General features: G+C 43.2%; 1 protein-coding gene across 2 annotated transcripts in view; it reads left to right on the plus strand.

The window, feature by feature from the left end:
* RUFY1 (RUN and FYVE domain containing 1) overlaps positions 1 to 24,249 on the plus strand; it is a 57,410-nt gene that overhangs the window by 29,318 nt on the left and 3,843 nt on the right. For both annotated transcript variants that reach the window (XM_060008224.1, XM_060008225.1), the window contains exons 9-16: positions 2,222 to 2,323; positions 3,062 to 3,178; positions 3,577 to 3,744; positions 12,192 to 12,289; positions 17,326 to 17,445; positions 18,127 to 18,256; positions 19,937 to 20,031; positions 23,044 to 23,092. In XM_060008224.1, coding sequence (XP_059864207.1) covers positions 2,222 to 2,323; positions 3,062 to 3,178; positions 3,577 to 3,744; positions 12,192 to 12,289; positions 17,326 to 17,445; positions 18,127 to 18,256; positions 19,937 to 20,031; positions 23,044 to 23,092 — 879 coding nt within the window. The remainder of the gene's footprint in view (positions 1 to 2,221; positions 2,324 to 3,061; positions 3,179 to 3,576; positions 3,745 to 12,191; positions 12,290 to 17,325; positions 17,446 to 18,126; positions 18,257 to 19,936; positions 20,032 to 23,043; positions 23,093 to 24,249) is intronic.

Here is a 24,249-nt window from a genome sequence, read left to right on the forward strand (position 1 = left end):
CTCTGTCTGACTTACTTCACTCAGTCTGACAATCTCTAGGTCAATCCATGTTTCTGCAGATGGCATTATTTCGTTCTTTTTTATGGCTGAGTAATATTCCACTGTGTATATGTACTACATCTTCTTTATGCATTCCTCTGTTGATGGACATTTAGGTTGCTTCCATGTCCTGGCTACTGTAAGTAATGCTGCAATGAACATTGGGGTACATATATCTTTTAGAATTATGGTTTTCTCCGGATATATGCCCAGGAGTGGGATTGCTGGATCATATGGTAGCTCTATTTTTAGTTTTTTAAGGAACCTCCATACTGTTCTCCATAGTGGCTGTACCAATTTACATTCCCACAAGCAGTATAGGAGGATTGCCTTTTCTCCACACCCTCTCCAGCAATTATTGTTTGTAGATTTTTTTTTTTTTTTTTTTTTTTTTTTGCGTTACACGGGCCTCTCTGTTGTGGCCTCTCCCGCTGTGGAGCACAGGCTCTGGACGCGCAGGCTCAGCGGCCATGGCTCATGGGCCCAGCTGCTCCGCAGCATGTGGGATCTCCCCGGACCGGGGCATGAACCCATGTCCCCTGCATCGGCAGGCGGACTCTCAACCACTGCGCCACCAGGGAAGCCCTGTTTGTAGATTTTTTCATGATGGCCATTCTGACCAGTGTAAGGTGATACCTCATTGTAGTTTTTATTTGCATTTCTCTAATAATTAGTGATGTTGACCATCTTTTCATGTGCTTTTTGGCCATCTGCATGTCTTCTTTGGAGAAATATCTATTTAGATCTTCTGCCCATTTTTCGATTGGGTTGTTTTTTTGATATTGAGCCGCATGAGCTGTTTGTATATTTTGGAGATTAATCCCTGGTCAGTTGCTTCATCTGTAAATATTTTCTCCCATTCTGAGGGGAGGTGACATGCTTTGAGTGAAAGTCTAATTTAGCTTTTGAAACTGAACAACTGGCTTATTTTTCCTTCAAAGGCAAACAGATGTAATAGAAAATGTACTTCAGAGAAAAGTGTATCTCTCACTTCAGGGTGTGCTCTCTACGTCTTCAGAGAGTAGGATGGGAATTAGCTTATGGTTTTTGCCTGCTTTTTCCCTTGCAGCAACTAGCACCTCCTTTCAAGCCTTAAAGTTTCTTACGTGGGCACAGCAGTTATGTTTAGAAACCCCAGTCCTGGGTTCTGAGTCTGAGTGGACCTAGATGCTGTTGACCAAGAGGAGGTGAGGAGTTCAGTGCTTCAGGGCCCCCCGTTAGTGAATGACGCTAAGAGCACAGCCAAGTATTGAGGGCAAATGTCTGGCTTCTTTCTGCTTCTCCAGCCTCACCTTCTCTCACCAGGCTGTCTCAGAGGCTGGGAAAGGAGAGGTTGGTTGGGGTATTTACTCACCTCTCCTGCTAGCCTCTCCTCAGCAGGTACATGAAGGCACCTGCTCCTGTACACTTTAGCCTAAACTACGTTAACTTGTTCAGGGCAAGGAAGATGTTTTCCTCGGGCACATCTTTAATGGTTTGGTTGTGATTCCTCTCCCAGCTTCTTTAATTCTCTCTCTAGTGGTAAGATATCCTTTTGCTCATTGGCTAGAAAAACTAAAAAGAATGAAGAATCAGGGGGAAAAAAGCCCGTAATCCCTTGGCTAAGTGACAGCTGTATATAGAGTCCCCATCTTTCCTTAAGCTTTTTTTGTTTGTTTGTTTTTGTTTTTCTTAATGATTTTTAACAGTTAAGTTTTTTTCTTTAAACTAGACGTGAGAACTTACTGTATAACCTGCTTTTTTATTTTTATTATATCATAAGTATGTTCTCAAGTCATTAAAAGCTTTTGTAAGTATTTTAATAACTACATATTTCTGTTTTATGCTTTTACTGTGATTTGTTAAACCATTTCTAGTATTGGACATTTAAGCTGTTTCTAATTTGTGTCCATAAATCTTTGCCCACGTGAAGTAGTATGCTATCATTTTTGTAAAACAAGAATATCTAGGGAGGACAGAGATGGCTAGGGGCAGGGGTAAGAGAGATTTTACTGTTTATATTTTTATATCTTTGGAATTTTGAACCATGTGAATGTATTACCTATTCAAAACAAGGATAAAAAATAAAATATCACATATGTGAAAATACATTGTCAATTGTGAAGATGCCAAATGTTAGCTTTTAATTTGAACAGTAAGATTCATTTTGATGTTAAGAAATCTAAAAATCTTTCTTAATCAGCTTTCAGCTGCAACAGACCGAATTTGTTCACTTCAAGAAGAACAGCAACAATTAAGAGAACAAAATGAATTAATTCGTGAGAAAAGCGAAAAAAGCGTGGAGGTGAGAAGTAGGCCTTGCAGCTGGGCGGCATGTTCCCCACTCAGACATGTCCATCAGACATCTCAAGCCCAGAACATGCAAAGATGCCTTGTTTGACACCAGAAAATCCTGCCGCAGTGCCCTTCCGTGTCACTCTCAGGCCACCCGGACCACTTGGGGTTTCCCAAGTGCACTGCTCCCTTGCCTCTGGGCCTTTGCGAGTGCAAGTTCCTATTCCCTCTTCAGCTTCTCTCATGAGCCTGGTCCCCTGTGGTGCTGCCTCTGGCACCCATCAGTAGGCCTGGACCCTTCTTCTCCCGTGTTTCCATAGCTCTTTGCACCTCCCTCCATTATAGAATCCGCTTACTGTTGTGTAGAATTGCTGGCTTGCAGCTGTCTCACCTGATGACTTGAGAGTAGAGACCATATCTGATTCATCTCAAAATTCACCCAGTGCTAAAAACGTGCTAGATAAATACTGAATGGGGACCTTTCCCACTCAGAACGACTATTCTATTTTAAAGAAAATTAAATTGTTTTCTGCACCTACCTTTTCAAAAATCTATTGGCTTGCTCTCATCCTTCATGTTCAAAGATATTTCAAAATACCTTTAAAATTTTAGCCTTTCTCTATTATGCTTAAAAAAATAGAAATTATGCTACTGTTTAAAAATATATATATGTTATATTTTTAAATACTTTGTAGTTAGCTTGCTTCTGTAAGCAAACCATCCCTCTGGTGCTCTTGTTTGATCACAGATAACAAAACAGGATACAAAAGTTGAGCTGGAGACTTACAAGCAGACTCGGCAAGGTCTGGATGAAATGTACAATGATGTGTGGAAGCAGCTGAAGGAGGAGAAGAAAGCCCGTTTGGTGAGTTTGCGAGCCTGAGTTACCAGAAAGATTCCTCAGTTTATTCCCTCTATGTTACTTCTGTCAGTACTTTGCACACACATGCTTCAACCTGCTTTTAAAAACAAGTGAGTTTTTATACAAATAAAGTTTTTAACATGTGAAAAAAAATACTCGTGGAGTATTCCTCATTGCCACCTACCTGCTTTCTGTTGACTTGATGCAGAGCCAGTGTTCATTGTAAAATGAGGAAAGGGAGAAAACTTAATCTAGTTACGCTCCAGACAGACTTGTCTGCATCTCCCTAACCTATTCTGACCTTCCGTTTGTATTTTCAGCACTGCCCAAGATACAACATCAGTTAAGTTCATTTCTGTGATGTGCTTTAATAATATTTTCCTTATTAATATCCTTTTAAGGAACTAGAAAAAGAACTGGAGCTACAAATTGGAATGAAAACCGAAATGGAAATCGCAATGAAGTTACTAGAAAAGGACACTCACGAGAAGCAGGACACTCTAGTTGCCCTGCGCCAGCAGCTGGAGGAAGTCAAAGCAATTAACTTACAGATGTTTCACAAAGTTCAGGTGGGACTTGGCTTTATGTCCACATCACAACCCTGTTTCCTGCTGCTTGTCTACGGTGGTAGAGCTTGTCACGTGCTGCCTTTCCAGTCATTCTTTCCGCAGAAGGAGAGAATAGACACATCTGTGAGGGCCTAGTATTTGCAGACCTGGTCCTAGGCCATCTTACATGTTATTGCATTTATTTTATTTGAGTCTCCCGGCAGTCCCTGACAAAAGTTTATAAAATGGGGGGAAATGTAAGTGACAAGGTAAAATCAAATGGCTAAGTCACATGTCCCTGGTGGCACAGCTAATAAATAGAGCTGAAAACTGAACTGTGTCTCTTGAATCTAAATCTGAACTTTGCCTGTCATACGTTCACTGTCCCCCTGCTGTCTGTTTCTGTCTACTTCAGGTACTAATTGTTTGCCCCAAGAAATGGAGAAGTGGATTAAGGATATTAGTTAGTATTGCCTTTTCAAGCTTTGCCAATAAGTTAATCTTGCTGAGTCTCCAAGATCACCTCCCTCGTCATTTCAGAGTGGTCAAGGGGAGCTAGCCCAGAAAGAACCGGTCACGCCAGAGTTTGAAAGACAGCATCTAAACACTGCAACACTTTCTTGCCCAGAAGCTACCCAGAAGGGTACCATTCTGTGTCCTCAAAGCTTTTCCTTTTTTGAAGTTCTCTTTCCTATTTTATTGCCGAAACAGTCCCACTTCCTTTTCCATAGAGTGGTTTCAGTCTTACTAGTAGTAACATCTATGTCAAAGATAATGTGAGAGCAGACGGTACAAATAAACTGTGCTATTTTGTCCGTCTTTTTAAAAATTATTACGTAATTAATATTTTTGTAATTGCAACAATGAAAATTGAAGCAAAAAGAGAAAAGGAAGAAAATAGTTTTACCCTCCCAACAAATTATCTATTTTAATTTTTTCATGTTTTCTTCTGGTTTTGTTCAGCATATAGACATACTGTTAATACATGTTAGGGGAAACTAAACTACTATAATAGCTTAAAGCATTGCAGACCAGCAGTTTTGCTCCCCACGGTCATTCAGGGATTCAGACTAATGGCAGCTCCAGCTCTCAAGGCCACTTGAGTTGTCACCATTCTTGCCAGCAGAAGTGGGGAGAAGAGCAAAAGTCCAGAGCCAGGGATTTGTTCTCAAACAGTGAGACAGCAGTTGCACCCACCATTTCTTCCGATCACATAGGAAAGGGCTAGTCAGCATGGCCAGGCTTGGCTGCAAGGGGAGCCTGGGGCTGTTGTTTCTGGGCTGCAGGCCAGGTGAAGGGGAAAGTAGGTGTGGGTAGATGTAGTTGTCACTACAACAGTCGACCCCACTGAGCTACTGGCAAGCCCTGCTTCCTCAGAGTCCACAACCCTGGGTGACGGGCAGCACTCTTCCTCAAGCCCATAGGGCCTGTGTTCCAACTAGAAGACTATCTGTCAGTCACGTTAGCCTGTCCTGCCCAGGATGAACTGGTAGAGCAGAAACAGGATAACCATGATGAAATGCCTATTGGGAAAGAGGAAACAAGGGACACACCTGGCAGTCCCTGGCCCTCGGTGGTCATTGTGTCCTCTGGGCAGGAACCGTGAAGGCTGCTTGGGGTACTGAGGACTCCATTTCTTAGCATGTCTGGCTACCGCTTCTGCCTTCTAGAGAGCATGTCTGCTGACCTCTGTGGCCCCTGAGACCACCATCTTCGATGGCTGATGGGAAGTGGGCTCCCGTGGAGTGGGCTACACAGCTTTGACGGCCAGCTTCTTGCCAGTGTCAGTCTACTGGCCTGGAGGTTGTATAAGGGATCCAACAGTCAGATATTTTTCAGACCAGACTGGTGGTTTCTTGGACAATTCGGTTCCCTCTGTCACAGCCTCTGGTCTGCTTGCATCCACTTGATCCGTGTGTCAGTGACCGTAGTCTGTTATGAGTAAACACAGTTCCCACACCTGCTCCGTTTCTTTGCTCTGTCAGTCTTTCTCATGTCAGTGACCAGTCATCTGGAACAACAGCTTGAGACATGAGTAAAGCAGCCTACTCCGATCTTCGCTGCAGGATGTCACAGGGCCATATGGCTCACTCTTCAGTCCTCTCTCTTCCTTCTGAGTCCAGAAGCAGTTGACTTTTCTAACCTTTGGCCTCTGTATCCCTGTCCATCTCTCCCTGCAAACCCCTTGCTTATAGCACCTGTTCACATGGCAAACCCCACTGCACATCCTAGCATTCTGGAGCCCTGGCACAGTTGCGTGGATTCCATCTTCCAAGTTTGGGCAAGCGACAGTTTGACTAAATGTTTGCCATAACTAACAAGGGTCACAACATCTGCTTTGACAGCACCAAACCCCTGGCTGCTGAGTCAGCACAGCATACATTGGGTTCCCCGGGGAAGCACCACCCCCAAGTCCGTCTCTGGTGCTGCTGGAATTCTGGCTTCATACCCTTTTCTCCCTCTGGGCTTCAGATGCAGAAGGTTGAGTCAGTCATATCCCTCTGTTTGGGGCACTATAATAAGACACCCTGTTTTCTTATTTCCTTTTATCCCCCACCCCGACTCCCATCCTCTTTCCTCTAGGCCAGCATTCTTAAGTGTTTATCTTTTTATTTATATTTGTCATTCTAAAACATGTATCATTTTGAGGACATGAATTTTAATTTACACAAGTGGTATCGTGCTGTGGATCACATTCTATTCCTTACTTTTTCTCCCTCAGTGCTACATTCATCCTCATGTATATCTGCTGTTGGCTTCTTAGTGCAGTTTAGCTTCCCAGCGTTTGTACCCACTGTGTTTTCTTGCCCATTCCCCCGGTGACGGACAAACGGTTTTCCTCCACTGCGCTAGCACAAGCAACACCTTGGCAGCTAGTGTACCCATCTCCCTCTGAAATCTCTCTGGCAGACATAATTGAAGTGTCCTCCCAGCCAGACACTTCCTTTCCTCCTTTGTGTCCTTGGTTTGCATAAGCCCAGCCACACTGCTTTCTAGAAGGGCTGCACCAACACACGCTCCCTCCAGCTGTGTCCTGTGGTGCCTGTATTGCGAGGGTACAGTTGACTTAATATAAATTTCTCAGTCTAGTGAGCTTGAGCATCCCTTCATGTTGGTTCCCATTTATGCTGCTTTGTGGCTTGCCTATTCATATTTTTTGTCCTTTTTTCTTTTGGGTTTCCTATGTTTTCCTTGTTGATTAGTAGTAATTCCATGTATGGTCTAAATTTTAGTCCTTTACTGGTTTACAGATTGTAAATATCTTCTCCTAGTGTCATCTACTGTCCTTAAGTCCCTATTTTTGATGTAGTCTAATGTGTTGATTTTTCACATATGGTTTGAAGTTTGGGGGTTTTGTTTTAGAACTCTTTCTCATGTCTAGGTGTCAAAGATATTCCACACTAGTTGTCTAAACCTTTCACATTTAGGTTTTTAATGTATCTAGAGTTAACCTTTGTATATGGCCTTACCTAGGGATCCAGTTATCTTTTTCTCCATATAGTAAGCTGCTTAAAAGTACCACAAACTGAGTGGCTTTACAAAAATTTGCCGTCTCACAGTACTGGAGGCCAGAAGTTTCAGAGTAAGGTGTTGGCAGGAATGGTTTCCTCTGAGGGCTGTGAGGAAGTCAGTCCCATCCGTCTCCTAGATTCTGGTGGTTGCTGGCAATATTTGGGTTTCCTTCACTTGGAGAAGTTATCACCTCCATCTCTGCCCTCATCTTCACACAGCTTTCTCCCTGTGTGTGCATGCCTGTGCCCACATTTCCCCTTTGTAAAAGGACACCAGTCATATTGGATTAGGAGCCCACCCTACTCCAGTGTGACCTCATCTTAACTAATTATGTCTGCAGTGAGTGACCCGTTTTCCAAATAAGATCCTGGGTGGTACTGGGGTTAGGACTTCAACATAATGGATTTGGGATGGACACACTCGACCCATAACGTAGGTCAAGCCTGCCTACCTTTCCCCCTTTTTTCCCTCTTCTTTTTTTGATTGACTTATCTATTTGTAAATGTTCATCCTTTTTTTCTTTTTTTTAATTGAAGTATAATTAATTTACAGTATTGTGTTAGTTTCAGGTGTAAAGCAAAGTGATTCTTTTTCAGATTCTTTTCTATTATAGGGTATTACAAAATACTGAATATAGTTCCCTATGCTATACAGTAGGTCCTTATTTATTTGTTTTATATATAGTGGTGTGTATCTGTTAATCCCAAATTTCTAATTTATCCCTCCTCACCCCTTTCCCTTTGGTAACCATAAGTTTCTTTTCTACGTCTGTGAGTCTGTTTCTGTGTTGTAAATAAGTTCATTTGTATCATTTTTTCAGATCCTATGTGTGATACATGATATTTGTCTTTGTCTGTCTGACTTCACTTTAGTATGATAATCTCTAGGTCCATCCATATTGCTGCAAATGGCATTATTTCCTTCTTTCTTATGGCTGAATAATATTCCAATGTATATAATACCATATCTTCTTTATCCTTCATCTATTTTTTTATATAAATTTATTTACTTTTTATTTTTATTTTTGGCCACGTTGGGTCTTTGTTGCCGTGCATGGGCTTTCTCTGGTTGCGGCGAGTGGGGGCTACTCTTCGTTGCGGTGCATGGGCTTCCCATTGCAGTGGCTTCTCTTGTTGCGGAGCATGGGCTGTAGGCACACGGGCTTCAATAGTTGTGGCACGCGGGCTCAGTAGTTGTGGCACGCGAGCTCTAGAGCGCAGGCTCAGTAGTTGCGGTGAATGGGCTTAGTTGCTCTGCAGCATGTGGGATCTTCCCGGACCAGGGCTCAAACCCATGTCCCCTGCATTGGCAGGCGGATTCTTAACCACTGTGCCACCAGGGAAGCCCCTATCCATTCATCTGTTGATGGACATTTAGGTTGCTTCCATGTCTCGGTTACTGTAAATAGTATTGCTGTGAACATTGAGGTGCACGTATCTTTTTGAATTAGAGCTTTCGTCTTTTCTGGATATATGCCCAGGAGTGGGACTGCTGGATCATATGGTAATTCCATTTTTAGTTTTTTAAGGAACCTCCATACTGTCTTCCACAGTGGCTGCACCAATTTACATTCCCACCAACAGTGTAGGATTTATTATTTGCAGACTTTTTGATGATTACCATTCTGACTGGTGTGAGGTGATACTTCATTGTAGTTTTTATTTGCATTTCTCTAATAATTAGGCAAGTTGAGCATCTTTTCATGTGCTTATTGGCCATCTGTATGTTTTCTTTGGAGAAATGTTGATGTAGGTCTTCTGCCCATTTTTTGATTGGTTGTTTGTTTTTTTTGATACTGAGCTGTATAAGCTGTTTGTATATTTTCAAAATTAATCCCTTGTCAGTCACATCATTTGCAGATGTTTTCTCCCATTCCATAGGTTGTCTTTTCATTTTGTTTATGGTTTCCTTTGCTGTGCAAAAGCTTATAAGTTTAATTAGGTCCCATTTGTTTATTTTTGCTTTTGTTTCCATTACTCTAGGAGACAGATCCAAAAAAATATTTCTCTGATTTATGTCAAAGAGTGCTCTGCCTATGTTTTCCTCTAGGAGTCTTATAGTATCCAGTATTACATTTAAGTCTTTAATCCATTTCAAGTTTATTTTTGTATATGGTGTTAGAAAATGTTCTAATTTCATTCTTTTACATGTAGCTTTACACTTTTCCCAGCACCACTTACTGAAGAGACTGTCTTTTCTCCATTGTATATTCTTGCCTCCTTTGCTGTAGATTAATTGACCATAAGTGCTTGGGTTTATTTCTGGGCTTTCTATCCTGTTCCATTGATCTATGTGCTGTTTCTGTGCCAGTATCATGCTGTTTTGGTTACTGTAGCTTTGTAGTATAGTCTGATTCTTGATAAAAATTTTAGAATAAGGTATAAATTTCCTTTTTAAAAAATCCAGCTGAATTTCTTACATGAGAATTGCATTGAATTTATAGTTTACTCTCTTTTTGTCCTTTTTCTTCTGTAAGAGTTGCATTTTCTCTAGGTGAACTCCTCAATTCTGTCTAGTTCTTGTTGCTAGTGTGCTGGGTGCCTTATTTTGGCTGCATCCCCTAGTGAGGTCTTGCTGATGTAGAGAAGTGCTTTTGTGCTTTATAGGTTGATCTTGTGTTTGACAGCCTTGCTCACCACCTAGTTCTAATAGTTTGTCTATTAATCCTGTTGATTTTAGATGTAATTGATCATATCATAGGCAAATAAAGACAGTTTAATTTCTTCACTCTCAGGTTTTGTACACCTTATTCTTTTTTGTTTCTTTTAGCATTGGCCAGGACCTCCATGACTACATTAAACAGTAGTTGGAATAGTAAGCAGATTTGTGGTCCTGATCTTAAAAGTAATGCATGTAAAAATTTCTCCATCAAGAATAATGCTTACTAGATGTTTGATATATAAACTTTACTTAGTTAAGGAAGTTCTTTTCTATTTCTTGTTTGCTCAGAGTTTTCCTCATAAATAAATATTGAACCTTATTAAATGTTTTGGGCTTTTTTGCATTTTATCTGTTGTGATAGTCCTGTTCTTTTTCTCCCTTATTTATGTGGCAATTTATACATTTATGTTCCTGGATTCCTGCTTGATTGTGATATATTTAAATATACTCTTGACTCAGTTAGGCAATATGTTATATATAATCTGTGTGTTTATGTACGAGACAGACCTCTTTCTTTCCTTTTACTAGCCTTATTTGGCTTCAGAATCATGGTTGGACTGGTACTATAAAATAAGGTTTCCTGTTCTCTTTCTCTCAAATAACGCTTATAAGATAGAAAGTGTCTATTCTCCAAAAGTTTTGAGAACCCACCCATGTTGTAGGATTCATCTGGGCTGGGCTTTTTGGGCAGAGAGACTATGACTACCATTTCTATTTATTGAATGTTTACTGGCTTATTCATATTTTCCATTTCTTCTCAGACCAATTTTGGTATATTTTTTTCCAAAATGTATCTTATTTTGTTTAGGTTTTCAAATGTTTTTGTTTATAACATTCTTTTGCAGAATTTTTAAATCTCTTTTATTCAGCATTTTCTTTTTGCATTTTTTGTCTTTCTTCCTTATTTGGTCTTGCCAGAGGTGTGTCTGTCCTCATAATCTTTTCAGAGAACCAGCTTTTTTTCTAATATTCTTTATTGTGTATTGTTATTATTTCTTTTTCATTGATTTCTACCCTGACTTTTATTATTTTCTTTCTTATTTCTTTGGGTTTGCTCTGTGGCTCATTTTCAACTTCTGAAATGCATGCTTAGCTCATCTGTTTTATCTTTTTTAATTTCATTAAACATTTTATTTAAAGTTAAAAATTGCCCACAAGTACTGCTTTAGCTATGGCCCTCAAATTTTGATGGAAGCATTTCACCTAAAAAGCATGTTTCTCACATTTGTCATCTCTGAAATCAAGATGCATCTTATGGTCAATGGCATGACATGTTTCAAGTAGCAGTTTTTTCCTTCATAGTGGTATATAAAATTAGGGTGCATCTTCAATATAGTAAAATATTGCAGAGTGTTTTCATTGTCTTTCAGCTCTAAGTATTTCATAATCTCTCTTCTGGTTTCTTTTTCTTTTTTTTTTACCTCAATAGTTTTTAGTAATATGCTATTCCATTTCCAGATATGAGGTGTTTAGCTATTCTTTTGTTCCTTATGTCTAGTTTTATTACTTTAAAGCCAGACACTACAGTCTATATATTCTTAAGAATTTATCAGGACTTCTTTCTGTCTTCAGCCTTTCTGTATCCTTGTATTTTAAGAGTGTCTCTAGTAGGCACACAGAAACATGTTGCTCTTTTGCTGCCTCCTAGTCATTCAGCATCTGCCATGGTTAAAAGCCTGGACTCAGAAAGTCACATGGTTGTGAGTAAGAACCCAGCTGCACCATATTTGTGCTCAGACCTTTTCCCAGGTGCTTTCTATTTCTGAGCCTCCCTCTCTTGCTCAGAGAAGTGGGGGCTAACAATGCCCACCATGAGAACTCTGCAAGAGTCAGGTGAACTCATGGATGTGCCTGACACATGAGAAGACTCAGTAACATTGAGTCAGATCCGACTCTGAAATTCTTTTTCAAAAAGGGGCATGGACTATTCAAACAGAGGGCTTCAGTATCTCCCTCTCTGCCTTTTTTTTTTTTCTTTTTTTCTTTTTTTGGCCGGCTGGCTTGCAGAATCTTAATTCCCCAACCAGGGATTGAACCTGCACCACAGCAGTGAAAACACCAAGTTATAACCACTGGAACTCCAGGAAATTCCCCCTCTGCCTTTCTTTATGTTGATGACATGGGAGCCATGGCCTAGTTTGTCTTCCAGGGCTCTGGGGAAGAGCAGCAATTAATGAAACGCTCTTGAAAGTGTTATAAAAAAAGTACAAGAATAGTTGAACCCACTTGTAATCCAGAGCAGGCAGGGGGGTGAGGGAGAAGCAGAAAATAACCCTCTTTCCTTGCTTTTATAGAATGCGGAGAGCAGTTTACAACAGAAGAATGAAGCCATCACATCTTTTGAAGAAAAAACCAATCAAGTTATGTCCAGCATGAAACAAATGGAAGAAAGGTAAACACTTCCCCCAGCAGATATTCCCTAGAAGGTGCTGGGCATTATTTGGGCCTGGGGACTTACTCAGAGTATTTCAAAAGTATAGACAAATTAGGATGACTGTCCTTCAGGTCCCCAGCAAGGGGACCGGATTCCCCAGCTTTGCCTAAGCATGTATTCATTTAATCAACCTTAGGGCTACATCACATTGTCCTCTCAGGGGGTTAGAACTATCCAGTGAGCTCAGATTTAAATATCAGGTTAGGACTTCCCTGGTGGCGCAGTGGTTACGAATCCGCCTGCCAATGCAGGGGACACAGGTTCGAGCCCTGGCCCAGGAAGATCCCACATGCCGTGGAGCAACTAAGCCCATGTGCCACAACTACTGAGCCTGCGCTCTAGAGCCCACGAGCCACAACTACTGAGCCTGCACGCCTAGAGCCTGTGCTCCACAACATGAGTAGCCACAACAATGAGAAGCCCGCTGACTGCAACAGAGAGTAGTCCCTGCTCGCCACAACTAGAGAAAGCCTGCGCACAGCAATGAAGACCAAACGCAACCAAAAGAATAAATAAATAAATAATTTTTTTAAAATAAATAAATTTAAATAAATAAACAAATATCAGGTCAGAGACTTCGCTGGTGGTCCAGTGGTTAAGACTCTGTGCTTCCACTGCAGTGGGCACGGGTTCAATCCCTGGTTGAGGAAGTAAGATCCCTCATGCCGCACCAAAAAATAAAAATTTTTAAAATAAGTAAATGTCAGGTCAGTAGGGGATCAGAATAGGGTCAAAAAATAGACTCGCACAGGGCTTCCCTGGTGGCGCAGTGGTTGAGAGTCTGCCTGCCAATGCAGGGAACACGGGTTCTTGCCCCAGTCCGGGAGGATCCCACATGCCACAGAGCGGCTGGGCCCATGGGCCATGGCTGCTGAGCCTGCACGTTCGAAGCCTGTGCTCTGCAATGGGAGAGGCCACAACAGTGAGAGGCCTCGTACTGCCAAAAAAAAAAAAAAAAAAATAGACTCGCACAAATACAGGTGGCTGATTTTTTTACAAAGGTGCAAAGGTAGTTCAATGGAGAAAGGATAATCTTTTCAGTGAATGATATTGGAACAATTGGATATCCATACACCAAAAAATGAACCTCAATTTAGACCTCACACCTTTAAACAAAAGTTAACTCAAAATGGATCATAAATCTACATGTAAAACTTAAAACTGTAAACTTTTAGAAGAAAAAACAGGAGAAAATCTTTGTGGCCTTGGGTTAGACAGAGGGCTCTTAGACATGACATAAAAACATGATCCATAAGAGAAAACTTGATAAATTGGACTTTATCAAAATTTAAAACTTTGTTCTGTGGAAGACACACTTAAGAGAATAAAAAGACAAGTTATAGATTTGGAGAAAATTTGAAAATCACATATCTGACAAAGGACTTATATCCAAAATACATAAAGAACTCTCAGAACTCCACGAACAATCCAATCTAAAATGGACAGAGGACTTCCCTGGTGGTTCAGTGGGTGAGACTCCACGCTCCCAATGCAGGGGGCCTGGTTTCAATCCAGGGATTGAACTGGGGATCCAGGGATCGATTGGGCAACTAGATCCCACATGCATGCCGCAACTAAGAAGCCTGCATGCCACAACTATGAGCCCGCATTCCACAGCTACAAGATCCCGCGTGGCACACTAAAATTCAGTGCAGCCTTAAATAAATAAATAAATAAAAATTTTAAATGGACAAAAGACTTAAACAGACCCTTCACCAAACAGGACATATGGATGGCAAATAAGCACATGAAAAGATTGTCAAGGTAGCAGGATACAAGATTAATATATAGAAATCTGTTGTATTTCTTTACCCTAACAATGAAATGTCAGAAAGAGAAAGTAAAAAAAAAAAAAAAAATGCTGTTGAAAATTGCATCAAAAAAAAAAAAAACCTAGGAATAAACCTAACCAAGGAGATGAAAGACTTATACGCAGAGAACTACAAAACATTGATAAAAGAAATTGAAAATTGAAGATGATTCAAAGAAATGTAAAGATATCCCATGCTCTAGGGTTGGAAGAATTAATATAGTTAAAATGACCGTACTACCCAAAGCAATCTACAGATTTAATGTGATCACTATCAAATTACCCATGACATTTTTCACAACACTACAACATATAATCCTAAAATTTATGTGGAACCACAAAAGACCCTGAATTGCCAAAGCAATCCTGAGGAAAAAGAACAAAGCTGGAGGCATAACCCTTCCAGGCTTCAAACGATACTACAAAGCTATAGTAGTCAAAACAGCATGGTATTAGCACAAAAACAGACATATGGATCATTGGAATAGAGAGCCCAGAAATAAATCCACACACCTACATCAATTTATCTTTGACAGAGGAGGGAAGGATATACAATGGAGAAAACACAGTCTCTTCAGCAAGTGGTGTTGGGAAAGCTGGACAGCCTCATGTAAATCATTGAAGTTAGAACACTCCCTCACATCATACACAGAAATAACTCGAAATGGCTTAAAGACTTAAATATAAGATGTGACACCGTAAAACTCTTAGAAGAGAACATAGGCAAAACATTCTCTGACATAAATTGTAGCAATGGTTTCTTAGGTCAGTCTCCCAAAGCAAAAGAAATAAAAGCAAAAATAAACAAATGGGACCTAATCAAACTTACAAACTTTTGCACAGCAAAGGAAACCATAAACAAAATGAAAAGACAACCTACAGACTGGGAGAAAATATTTGCAAAATGATGCAACTGACAAGGGCTTAATTTCCAAAACATACAAACACCTCAAATGACTCAATAACAGAGAAACAACACAATCAAAAAATGGGCAGAAGGGACTTCCCTGGTAGCATAGTGGTTAAGAATCTACCTGCCAATACAAGGGACAGGGATTCGATCCCTGGTCCGGGAAGATCCCACATGCTGCAGAGCAACTAAGCCTGTGCAGCACAACTGCTGAGCCTGCGCTCTAGAGCCTGGGAGCCACAACTACTGAGCCCGTGTATCACAACTACTGAAGCCCACGCACCTAGAGCCCATGCTCCACAACAAGAGAAGCCACCATGATGAGAAGCCCGCACACCACAACAAAGAGTAGCCCCCACTCACCGCAACTAGAAAAAGCCCGTGCACGGCTGCAAATACCCAACACAGCCATAAATAAATAAATACAATACAATACAATACAATACAATACAAAAAATGGGCAGAACACCTAAGTAAGCATGTCTCCAAAGAAGACATACAGTAGGACAATAGGCACATGTAAAGATGCTCAACATGGCTAATTATTAGAGAAATGCAAACTGAAACTACAATGAAGTATTACCTCACACCTGTCAGAATGGCCATCATCAAAAGTCTACAAATAAATGCAGGAGCGGGTGTGAGGAAAAGGGAACCCTCGTACACTGTTGGTGGGAATATAAATTGGTGCAGCCACTATGGAAAACAATATGATGGTTCCTTAAAAAACTAAAAATAGAGTTGCCATATGATCCAGCAGTCCCACTTCTGGGCATATATCCAGAAAAGATGAAAGCTCTAATTTCAAAAGATATGTGCACCCCAATGTTGATAGCAATACTCCTATTTACAGTAGCCGAGACATGGAAGCAACCTAAATGTCCATCAGTAAATGAATGGATAAAGAAGATGTGAGATACATACACACACACACACACACACACACACACACACACACACACACAATGGAATATTACTCAGCAATAAAAAAGAATGAAATAATGCCACTTGCAGCAACATGGATGAACCTAGAGATTATCATACCAAGTGTAAGTGAGTCAGGCAGAGAGAGACAAATACATGATATCACTTACATGTGGAATCTAAAACTGATACAAATGAACTTATTTACAGCACAGAAAGAGACTCACAGACTTAGAAAACAAACTTATGGTTACCAAAAGGGAAGGGGAGGAGGGATAAATTGGGAGTATGGGATTAACAGATATACACCACCATATATAAACTAGATAAACAACAGGGATTTACTGTGTAGCACAGGGAACTATATTCAATATCTTATAATAACCTATGATGGAAAAGAATTGGAAAAAAAGAATATAGCTGTGTGTGTATATATATGTGTGTGTGTGTGTGTGTGTGTGTGTGTGTGTGTGTGTGTATTGTATAACCAAATTACTGTACACCTGAAACTAATACAATATTGTAAATCAACAATACTTGAGTTAAAAAATAAAAAAAGATGTTCAGCATCATTAGCCATTAGGGAAGTGCATGTTAAAATCAATGAGATGCCACTGCATACCTATTAGAACAGCTACATATTTTTATAATGACAGTACCAGGTGCTGGAGAGGCTACAAAGCAACTGGAACAGTCATACATTACCAGTGGGAATGCAGAATGGTACAGCCACTTTGGAAAACAGTTCTTAAAAAGCCAAACATACTCTTACCATATGACCCAATAATCCCACTCCTGGCTGTTTGCCCAAAAGAAATGAAAACTCATGTTCACCCAAAAACCTGTACACAAATGCTTATAGCAGCTCTGTTCATAATTGCCAAAAACTAAAAGCAGCTCAGATATCTTTCATCAAATGAATGGATAAACTGGTACATCTATGCAATGAAATTCTACTCAGCCGTAAAAAGGAATGATGACTGATACACACGAAAACTTGGATTGATCGCAAAGACATGCTAAAAGAAGCCAGTCTCAAAAGGTTATATGAAGTATAATTTCATGTATATGACATTAGGGGTGGAGATAAGGTGTGACTCAGAGGGGCAGTACCAAGGTGTTTTGTGGGGTGATGGAACTATTCTGTATCACCTGGTAGAATGGATTGTAGTAATGGCTACATGAACTTATGCCTGTGCTAAAACTCCAGGAACTATTCACAAAAAGGAGTCAATTTTACCATATATTAATTTTTAAATGTAAAAGAAAGCCAGCAAGAATATGCAAAACTTATATGGTAAATGTGAGGAATGATCCTTTCCTTACAAAGATTTGGTTCATTTGGTCTAGGTTACAGCACTCAGAGAGGGCGAGGCAGGGGGCCGAGGAGCGGAGCCACAAGCTGCAGCAGGAGCTCGGCGGGAGGAGCAGCGCTCTGCAGCAACAGCTCTCCCAGCTGCTCGAGCAGTGGTAGGAGCCCTGGCGGCAGCAGGTGGCTGAGCGGTGCGGGAAGGACTGGGAAGGCCATCTCCCAATTGGGGCAGCGTCCCAGTGTCCACTTCAGAGGTGGCCCCTGCAAAGCTAGGATTCAGATGAGAAAAGAGACGTCTATTCCCTGTTTCACGAATGAGAAAAACGATTGCAGGGGGTTCAGTATAGTCCCCAGGGCTACTCAGCTGGTGAGAAGGGCATCAGGATTTAGTTGCGGTTCACTTCCTACCCCTCTGTAGCTTTCTATTTGCCCCCAACCCCCCAATATCCTCCATTGTCAGCTGGCTCTGGGTTGGAAAAAGCAAGATAAATGTTGCAGAATAAACGTCTCTTTTCCTCAGGTGTCCATCTCAGTAGAGGGTTCTGTGTGTGTGACCCCAAGTGTTAGAGCTCTTTTCCTCCCTCTCCATTTGCATAACTGTCAAGTGTGTGCCTGTGCCTGCTTTCCATGACATGTTCCTGGTCTTTCCTATGGAGGTGCAGATGGCCCTGCGGGAAAGGGAACCTTATTTCCATGCTTGTTGAAAGGTCTAGATGCTCACGTGGCAGTTCAGATTCCTGTGAATCCCCCGTTTCTTGAGTGGTGACCTGGGTTGTGGATTGTGGACCTCCATGAAAATCTCTCATTGAGACTAACTCAAGTTCATTTTGCGAAAACAGCTCAAGTCTAGAGAAAGAGTTGAAATCGGAAAAAGAGCAAAGACAGGCTCTTCAGCGAGAATTACAGCATGAGAAAGACACTTCCTCTCTACTCCGAGCAGAGCTACAGCAAGTAGAAGGATTAAAAAAGGTAAGGCAGACTGTCTTGGGGAGAAAAAGAGCTTCTAGCATCTGCAAAAACTCCTGCTCAAGAGCCTCCCAGTGGGCAAGTGAGCCACGTGCATGACTCGTGAATCCGCAGCTGCAGGGCCAGTCCCCACTGTGCGCCAGCCGGCTCCAGGCCTGGGACAGGCCTGGGACACTGTTCCCACATCTGCTCTAGGAGGAAAAGGCAAAGACTCATCATAATCCAGTGAGCAAACCAGAGAGACTCGGTAATGAGAACAGTGAAGAGAGTAAAACAGTAAAATGTCCCCACACTGGCATGGCGGGTGGCCTGGGAAGAGAGTGACAGTTAAGCAGACAATTGAATGCTGAACAAGGGCCAGCCTTGCAGAGCCACCAGGAAGTGTGAGGGTCTGTCGCAGCAAAGGAGCAGAGAGAAGGGCTGTGTGGCTGAGGTGTGATAGCAGAGGAAGGAGGGCTTGAGCAGAGCCTCAGGCAGCCCTCCTGCACCACACCTTCCCTGGAGGAGGATCCCTGCAGCGGGGGCAGTTCCCAGACCTAGATTTTGTCTCGTTGAGCACGGTAATGGGTACTGCTGCAATTTGAGAGAAAGGCCCTTTGATTTCCATTGGAAAGTACCTAGAGCCCCTCATGAGAGAGCCTGCTAGGCCCAGTGTGGGGATTGCTTCCTCAAGAGCCACTCCGGCTCAGAGGTGGAGGAGAGGACTTCTAGAAAGTTCTGCCGCATGATGGAACATGCCCCCTTTACTTCAAAATACTTTGATCTAAGATTTGAATTACACACACCCCTGCAAAAGAAACAAAACAATGTGTCTAACATCGCTGGGAAGCCTCAGCATGCCCTTGTGAGCCTGTGTTAATAGGCTCTGGAGCACAGGGCCCAGGAGCGGCTAACGGGGAACTGCCACCACTCAGGCCTAAGCCCCGCTGCTGCCCCGGGGTCAGCCCTGAAAACCCAAGTTACTTTTCTGGGTCTTTGTCTCTGCCCTTGCCAGCCTTTGTCCTCAAGGTGTGCCGGCCCCAGATTACAAAGTCATCAGGATCATCCCCAGCGAGCTTCACTCCATGGCTCGGGCCTCCAGAAGGGCTTGCCACTCTCGGGGCCATGAAAGAGAGCCCAGATCTTGGCCTTCATCAGCCTTGCTCATTCATTCTCCGGAAATTTTGACCAGCCCTTTCTGAAAAACAGATTATTCCTAAACTAGCTTGCCCTGATACAAATCTGTCTTTTCATAGAAACTCAGATAGGCAAAGCCTTTTTTGCACTGTGAGGGTCTGTTTTGAACATTTCTCGCCCCACATCACTGTTTGCACTGCAGAGCCACTCCTGAAGTGCTCACCCTTCCAGTTGCCCATTCTGGTGAAACATGAGGGAACCTATGAAATAACCCTGTCTTGAAGAAGGTTAATACAACAAAACTGTTTCTTGCTCTTGAAAAACATTCCAGGGACTTCCCTAGCGGTCCAGTGATTAAGACTTGGCGCTTCCACTGCAGGGGACACAGGTTCGATCCCTGGTCAGGGAATAAAGATCTTGCATGCCTCGCAGAGTGGCCAAAAAAGAAAAAACACAACAGAAAAAAGAAAAGAAAAACATTCCAACCTGCTTGTCACTATGATTACTAAACCTTAAAAAAAAAAAGACTTTCAAGTCTGTGTCAAGCACCTTGTTTGTTCACTTTAGGAGCTGCGGGAGCTCCAGGATGAGAAGACAGAGTTACAGAAGGTTTGTGACGAGCAGGAACAAGCCCTCCAGGAAATGGGTCTGCACCTCAGCCAGTAAGAACCCCACTCCCCTTGTCTGCCGCCTCCATTAGGGCCACTAGGCCTCCCTCCCCCTGGAGAGTCACACCAGCCTACCCACTGCATCACTCAAGCCCCAAACCTGTGTCCTCTTGTCAGAGGAGGGAAGGCCAGTCGGGGAGGCCTGCCAGCTATTCAATGGTGATGCCCCCACACACACACTAAACCCAGGAAGTCAGGCGCCAGGGACACAGCACTGGTTTGGGTTAATTAATTCATCAAGAATATCCTTTGCTAGTGACTGGAACCCTCATGTTCACAAACTTAGTATCTGTGTCCCAAGGGAACAAGATGGGTGATGAGAGGGTTGTGTGTTTAGCTCCAGAGGGAGGACTATGGCTTGAGAATGTAAGCCTGCCACAGTGCAAGTATGGTGACCACTGAACCTCTCTTGAGACTGGATACTCACATCTAGCAGAGTCTGTCTGTCTCCAATGGGTGATGCTGAAGGAGTGCAGACCCTGCTGGTTCTGTCTCCCCTTCGACTTGACAGCTGTCCTCCCTGGTGTGCCAGTCCTGCCAGGTTGCTCTGGACAGTCTGATAGGTCACACTGCAGATTGTGGAACTTGCCCGTTTGTGTGATGATTGCATTTTTAAACCCAGTGTGTAGCTTTTTCTCTTTGAGTCAGGACTTTTGGTTGCCAGTGACAGATATCCAACTCACACTGGCTTGCTTAAGCAAAAAAGTCATCAGGAATCAGTCTCTACCTCCCAGCTCTGTCTGTCACTTACCTCACAGGTGGGTCTGGCCCCCACGGGGGCAGTGTGGCACCCAGCAGAGCTGTCCGTCAGAGAAACGAAAGTTCCTCTTTCCCCATCACTCACACAGAGACCCCAGGTTGACTCACTGCTCCCACCTGAGTCCTGATGCAGGCACAGTGAGCAGCACAGCCCAGGCTCAGGCCCAGTGCAGAAGACACTGTGACCAGAAAAGGACCAGAGATAGGAAATAACGTGAGGATAAACCAGAAACACACTAAAGTAGTCCACACATGTGCACAACCTTAGGATTTTTCTGTCTGGAAAGTTGGAAGGTTTCAAGCAGTGCTCTGGGCTGGCCCACAAAAGTATGAAGAAAAGAAAGGAGAATGTTATGACTCTGGTGGGAATGTGGTCTTTTCAATAGTTTGACGTGAAGATGCTGCCCATTCGCTATCCTCTCCCACTCACCATATCTTTCAGATCAGCCCAGGGCTGCTGGTCCGTTGTGACCTGAGGGCTGCCTGCCACCTCTCAGGCCGAGTGCCCTGTGCTGCTGCCCCCACCATGGGGAGAGCTCCTGGAGAGTGGGCAAGGCCAGGTGTCAACCCCACACTCAGAGCACAGGCCAGGTCTGAGGGCGTCCCTGAGACTAATGAGAACCAGATGTGGAGGCTGGCGTGGTGCTGGCTTCTTGGATTTGCAGTGGTGTTTAGACAGAGAGGGAGGTGTCCTCGGGGTGCCCTCCCCCCTTCTCAGGTGGCTAGCCCCACTTTTTCTCCTGCCTGTCCTCTTCATGTTGGACAGACAGCAAACAGAGTCAGAGACACACTCCTAGTAGGCCACAGGCCTCAGAAAAGCGGACAGGCTCTGGTCTTGAAAACGCACCTCTGCACTTGGCAGCCTCCCAGCACTGCTGCCTGACCCAGCTTCAGAATGTCCTTCACAGCCGGGTTGTGTAGGTGTTGCCATGTCAGGGATACATACCACGGCAAGGCTAGTGCTTTCTCCCCTCCTCCCTTCTTTTCGCAAGCCAACACCAGATGACAGAGAAGCCTGTTCTCAGATGCCTCCACCAACTACAGGCACAGCTGCCCAGTTTATCTTGGGAACATCTGGATTCTTTTCAAATTGTATTTCCCAGGAAAGTTCTTATATGTTGAGGCTGCCATCTTGACCTTGTCCATCCCAGACAGCCTCTGGCCCTGTCAGCCCACTGGCCTATTTCTGCAGCCAGTCAGGGGACAGAAGGAGCACCTCCAAGCACTCCTGAAGGCCACAGGGGTTTTTCTTTTAAAGGCCTTGATGTTTGGTTTCCTAATCCTTCCCTAGAAGTCTAGCCTGTGTCTCAGAGGCCTGCCTCTCCGGCACTTAGATTAGGCTAATCCAGTGACAGTTTAGGCTAATCTCAGCTTTTAAAAAAAGGCTTCGACAAATACATATGTTTCGTTTTATCTGGTTTAATTCTTCCAGTTTAGACAATGTTCAATCCTGTCTTTTATGTGGAGAACTAAGGAATTATTCTTGCACTAACAAGAATGGAACAAGGGGACTTCCCTGATGGCGCAGTTGTTAGGATTCCCAATGCCGGGAGCCTGGGTTCGATACCTGGTCAGGGAACTAGATCCAGTATGCATGCTGCAAATAAGAGTTCGCATGCCACAACTAAGGACCCCGCGAGCTGCAACTAAGGAGCCCACATGCCGCAACTAAGATCCGGTGCAACCGAATAAATAAATATTTTTAAAAAGAATGGAACAAGAACAAACAATCATGCCCCCTGAGCCTGGCCTTTCTAGACAGAGCAGGCAGGCAGCAGGAAAGGGGCTGGTGAGAGGCCTACAGATTCAGGTTCCTGCCATGGGGGAGCCCACGCCTGATACGGGAGCGCCCCCCTCCCCCACCCCAAGTTAAAGCACATGTCACACTCAGGGATAGTTGCCCAGAGAAGCCAGAAACATGGGCTTTTATGAGATAATTCTCAATTTTTAAATGCTTGCAGCTATTTCAAAGTCTTTTTAAATCCTTGCCAATTCAACAGTTTGTTCTTAGGCCAGATTCAGTCCACAGGCTCAGCCTCAGACTGCACCAGACACGAGCCAATAGTGAGATGACTCTGGGATTATAAAAAGGTGGAAAAAAGTAATTTTACAAGAACTCGTGTTATCACACTCCTCTCTTACAAGTCTTGTTGACTTCACAAAGCCAAAAAGTTTTTGTGGGTTTACTTCGAGTTTGAAAGCCCCTCTAGTGAGGCTATGAATCTCTCTCTTTCTTTTTTTTTTAAGGTCAAAGCTGAAGATGGAAGACATCAAAGAAGTAAATAAGGCACTGAAGGTACTGGATTATTAATGTTATTAACATAAGAATCACTACTCGTAGCTATTAGTCAGCTTGTGCTAATATCCTAGCATGCTCTTAGGTTTTCTCACAAAAATCAGGTGAGAATGTGTGGTTGATTGGTGGTTCTTGTCACTTATTTACGGATAAGAAAATGCTGCTCAGAGCCATGTAACTTGGCTGAGATGACGATGCTGCAAGTGGCAGGGCCCAAGCTGGAACCGAGGTCCTCTGGTTCTGGTCCTCTGCTGTCAGCTGTAGTTTGACATTAGGCCTAGATCATAGGTACCCTAATGAAGGAAATGAAAAGTGGCAGAAAGAGATCCAGGTATTTTTTTTTTAATAGTGAGAGTAAGACCTTTCCCTCCAAGTGAGGGGCCAGAGGCCCACTAAAGGGCCCTGTGCCATTTCTGGGAACCACTTAAGCCCTGAGCTGGGCCAAGTTTCTGGACCATTTTGGGGAGGGCAGAGTGGCACACACAGCTTAAGGAGAGCAGGAACATGTGGTCCAGGTGACCCCATGCAGTACCAAGCTGGGGCTGAGAGAGTGGAGAGGAGGGTGCAGGAGCTCCTAGCCTTCAGCTTCAGCTCTGCTGTGGCAGCAGTGCACAAACACCCTCTTCACAAGGTACCCTCCAGCGTATGCTAGAGCAGAGATCCTAATGTCTCTGACTACCAGGGCACCTCAGGTCAGAAGCAAATTGTCACAGCAACTAACAGCAGCCTGGACTTGCGGTTCACATCAGTTTACTGTATCCTCCCTTGTATACCGAAAGCTCCTTGGATGTCATTGCTGTGAGCTGTTTATCTTTGTATCCCCTGCACTGCACAGAAATGTGCACAAAACGTCAGCTGACAGTGCCAGAGGGAGGATAAAAATCATAAAATGGGACTCTAGAGCTGCGTGGAACTAGTGAACCCAAGGTTGAAAGCCCTGGGTGTGGTGCTGCAGCTCCCAATCATAAGATCTGTGTCATCAGGAAAGTGATGGCCAACAAAAGCCAAGGAGCCGTGAAAGTACACAGGGCCCTTGACCCCTGACCACCTCAGTCCCTGAGGCTGAATAAATCACATATCCTAGTTTTCCCTTAGAAAGACCTCCAAAAGCATCTCTCTAAGCCTCAGTTGGCTCCTGGGCAGAATGGAGACATCTG

The sequence above is a fragment of the Delphinus delphis genome, chromosome 3 (assembly GCF_949987515.2).
Source record: "Delphinus delphis chromosome 3, mDelDel1.2, whole genome shotgun sequence".
Taxonomy (NCBI): Eukaryota; Metazoa; Chordata; class Mammalia; order Artiodactyla; family Delphinidae; genus Delphinus; species Delphinus delphis.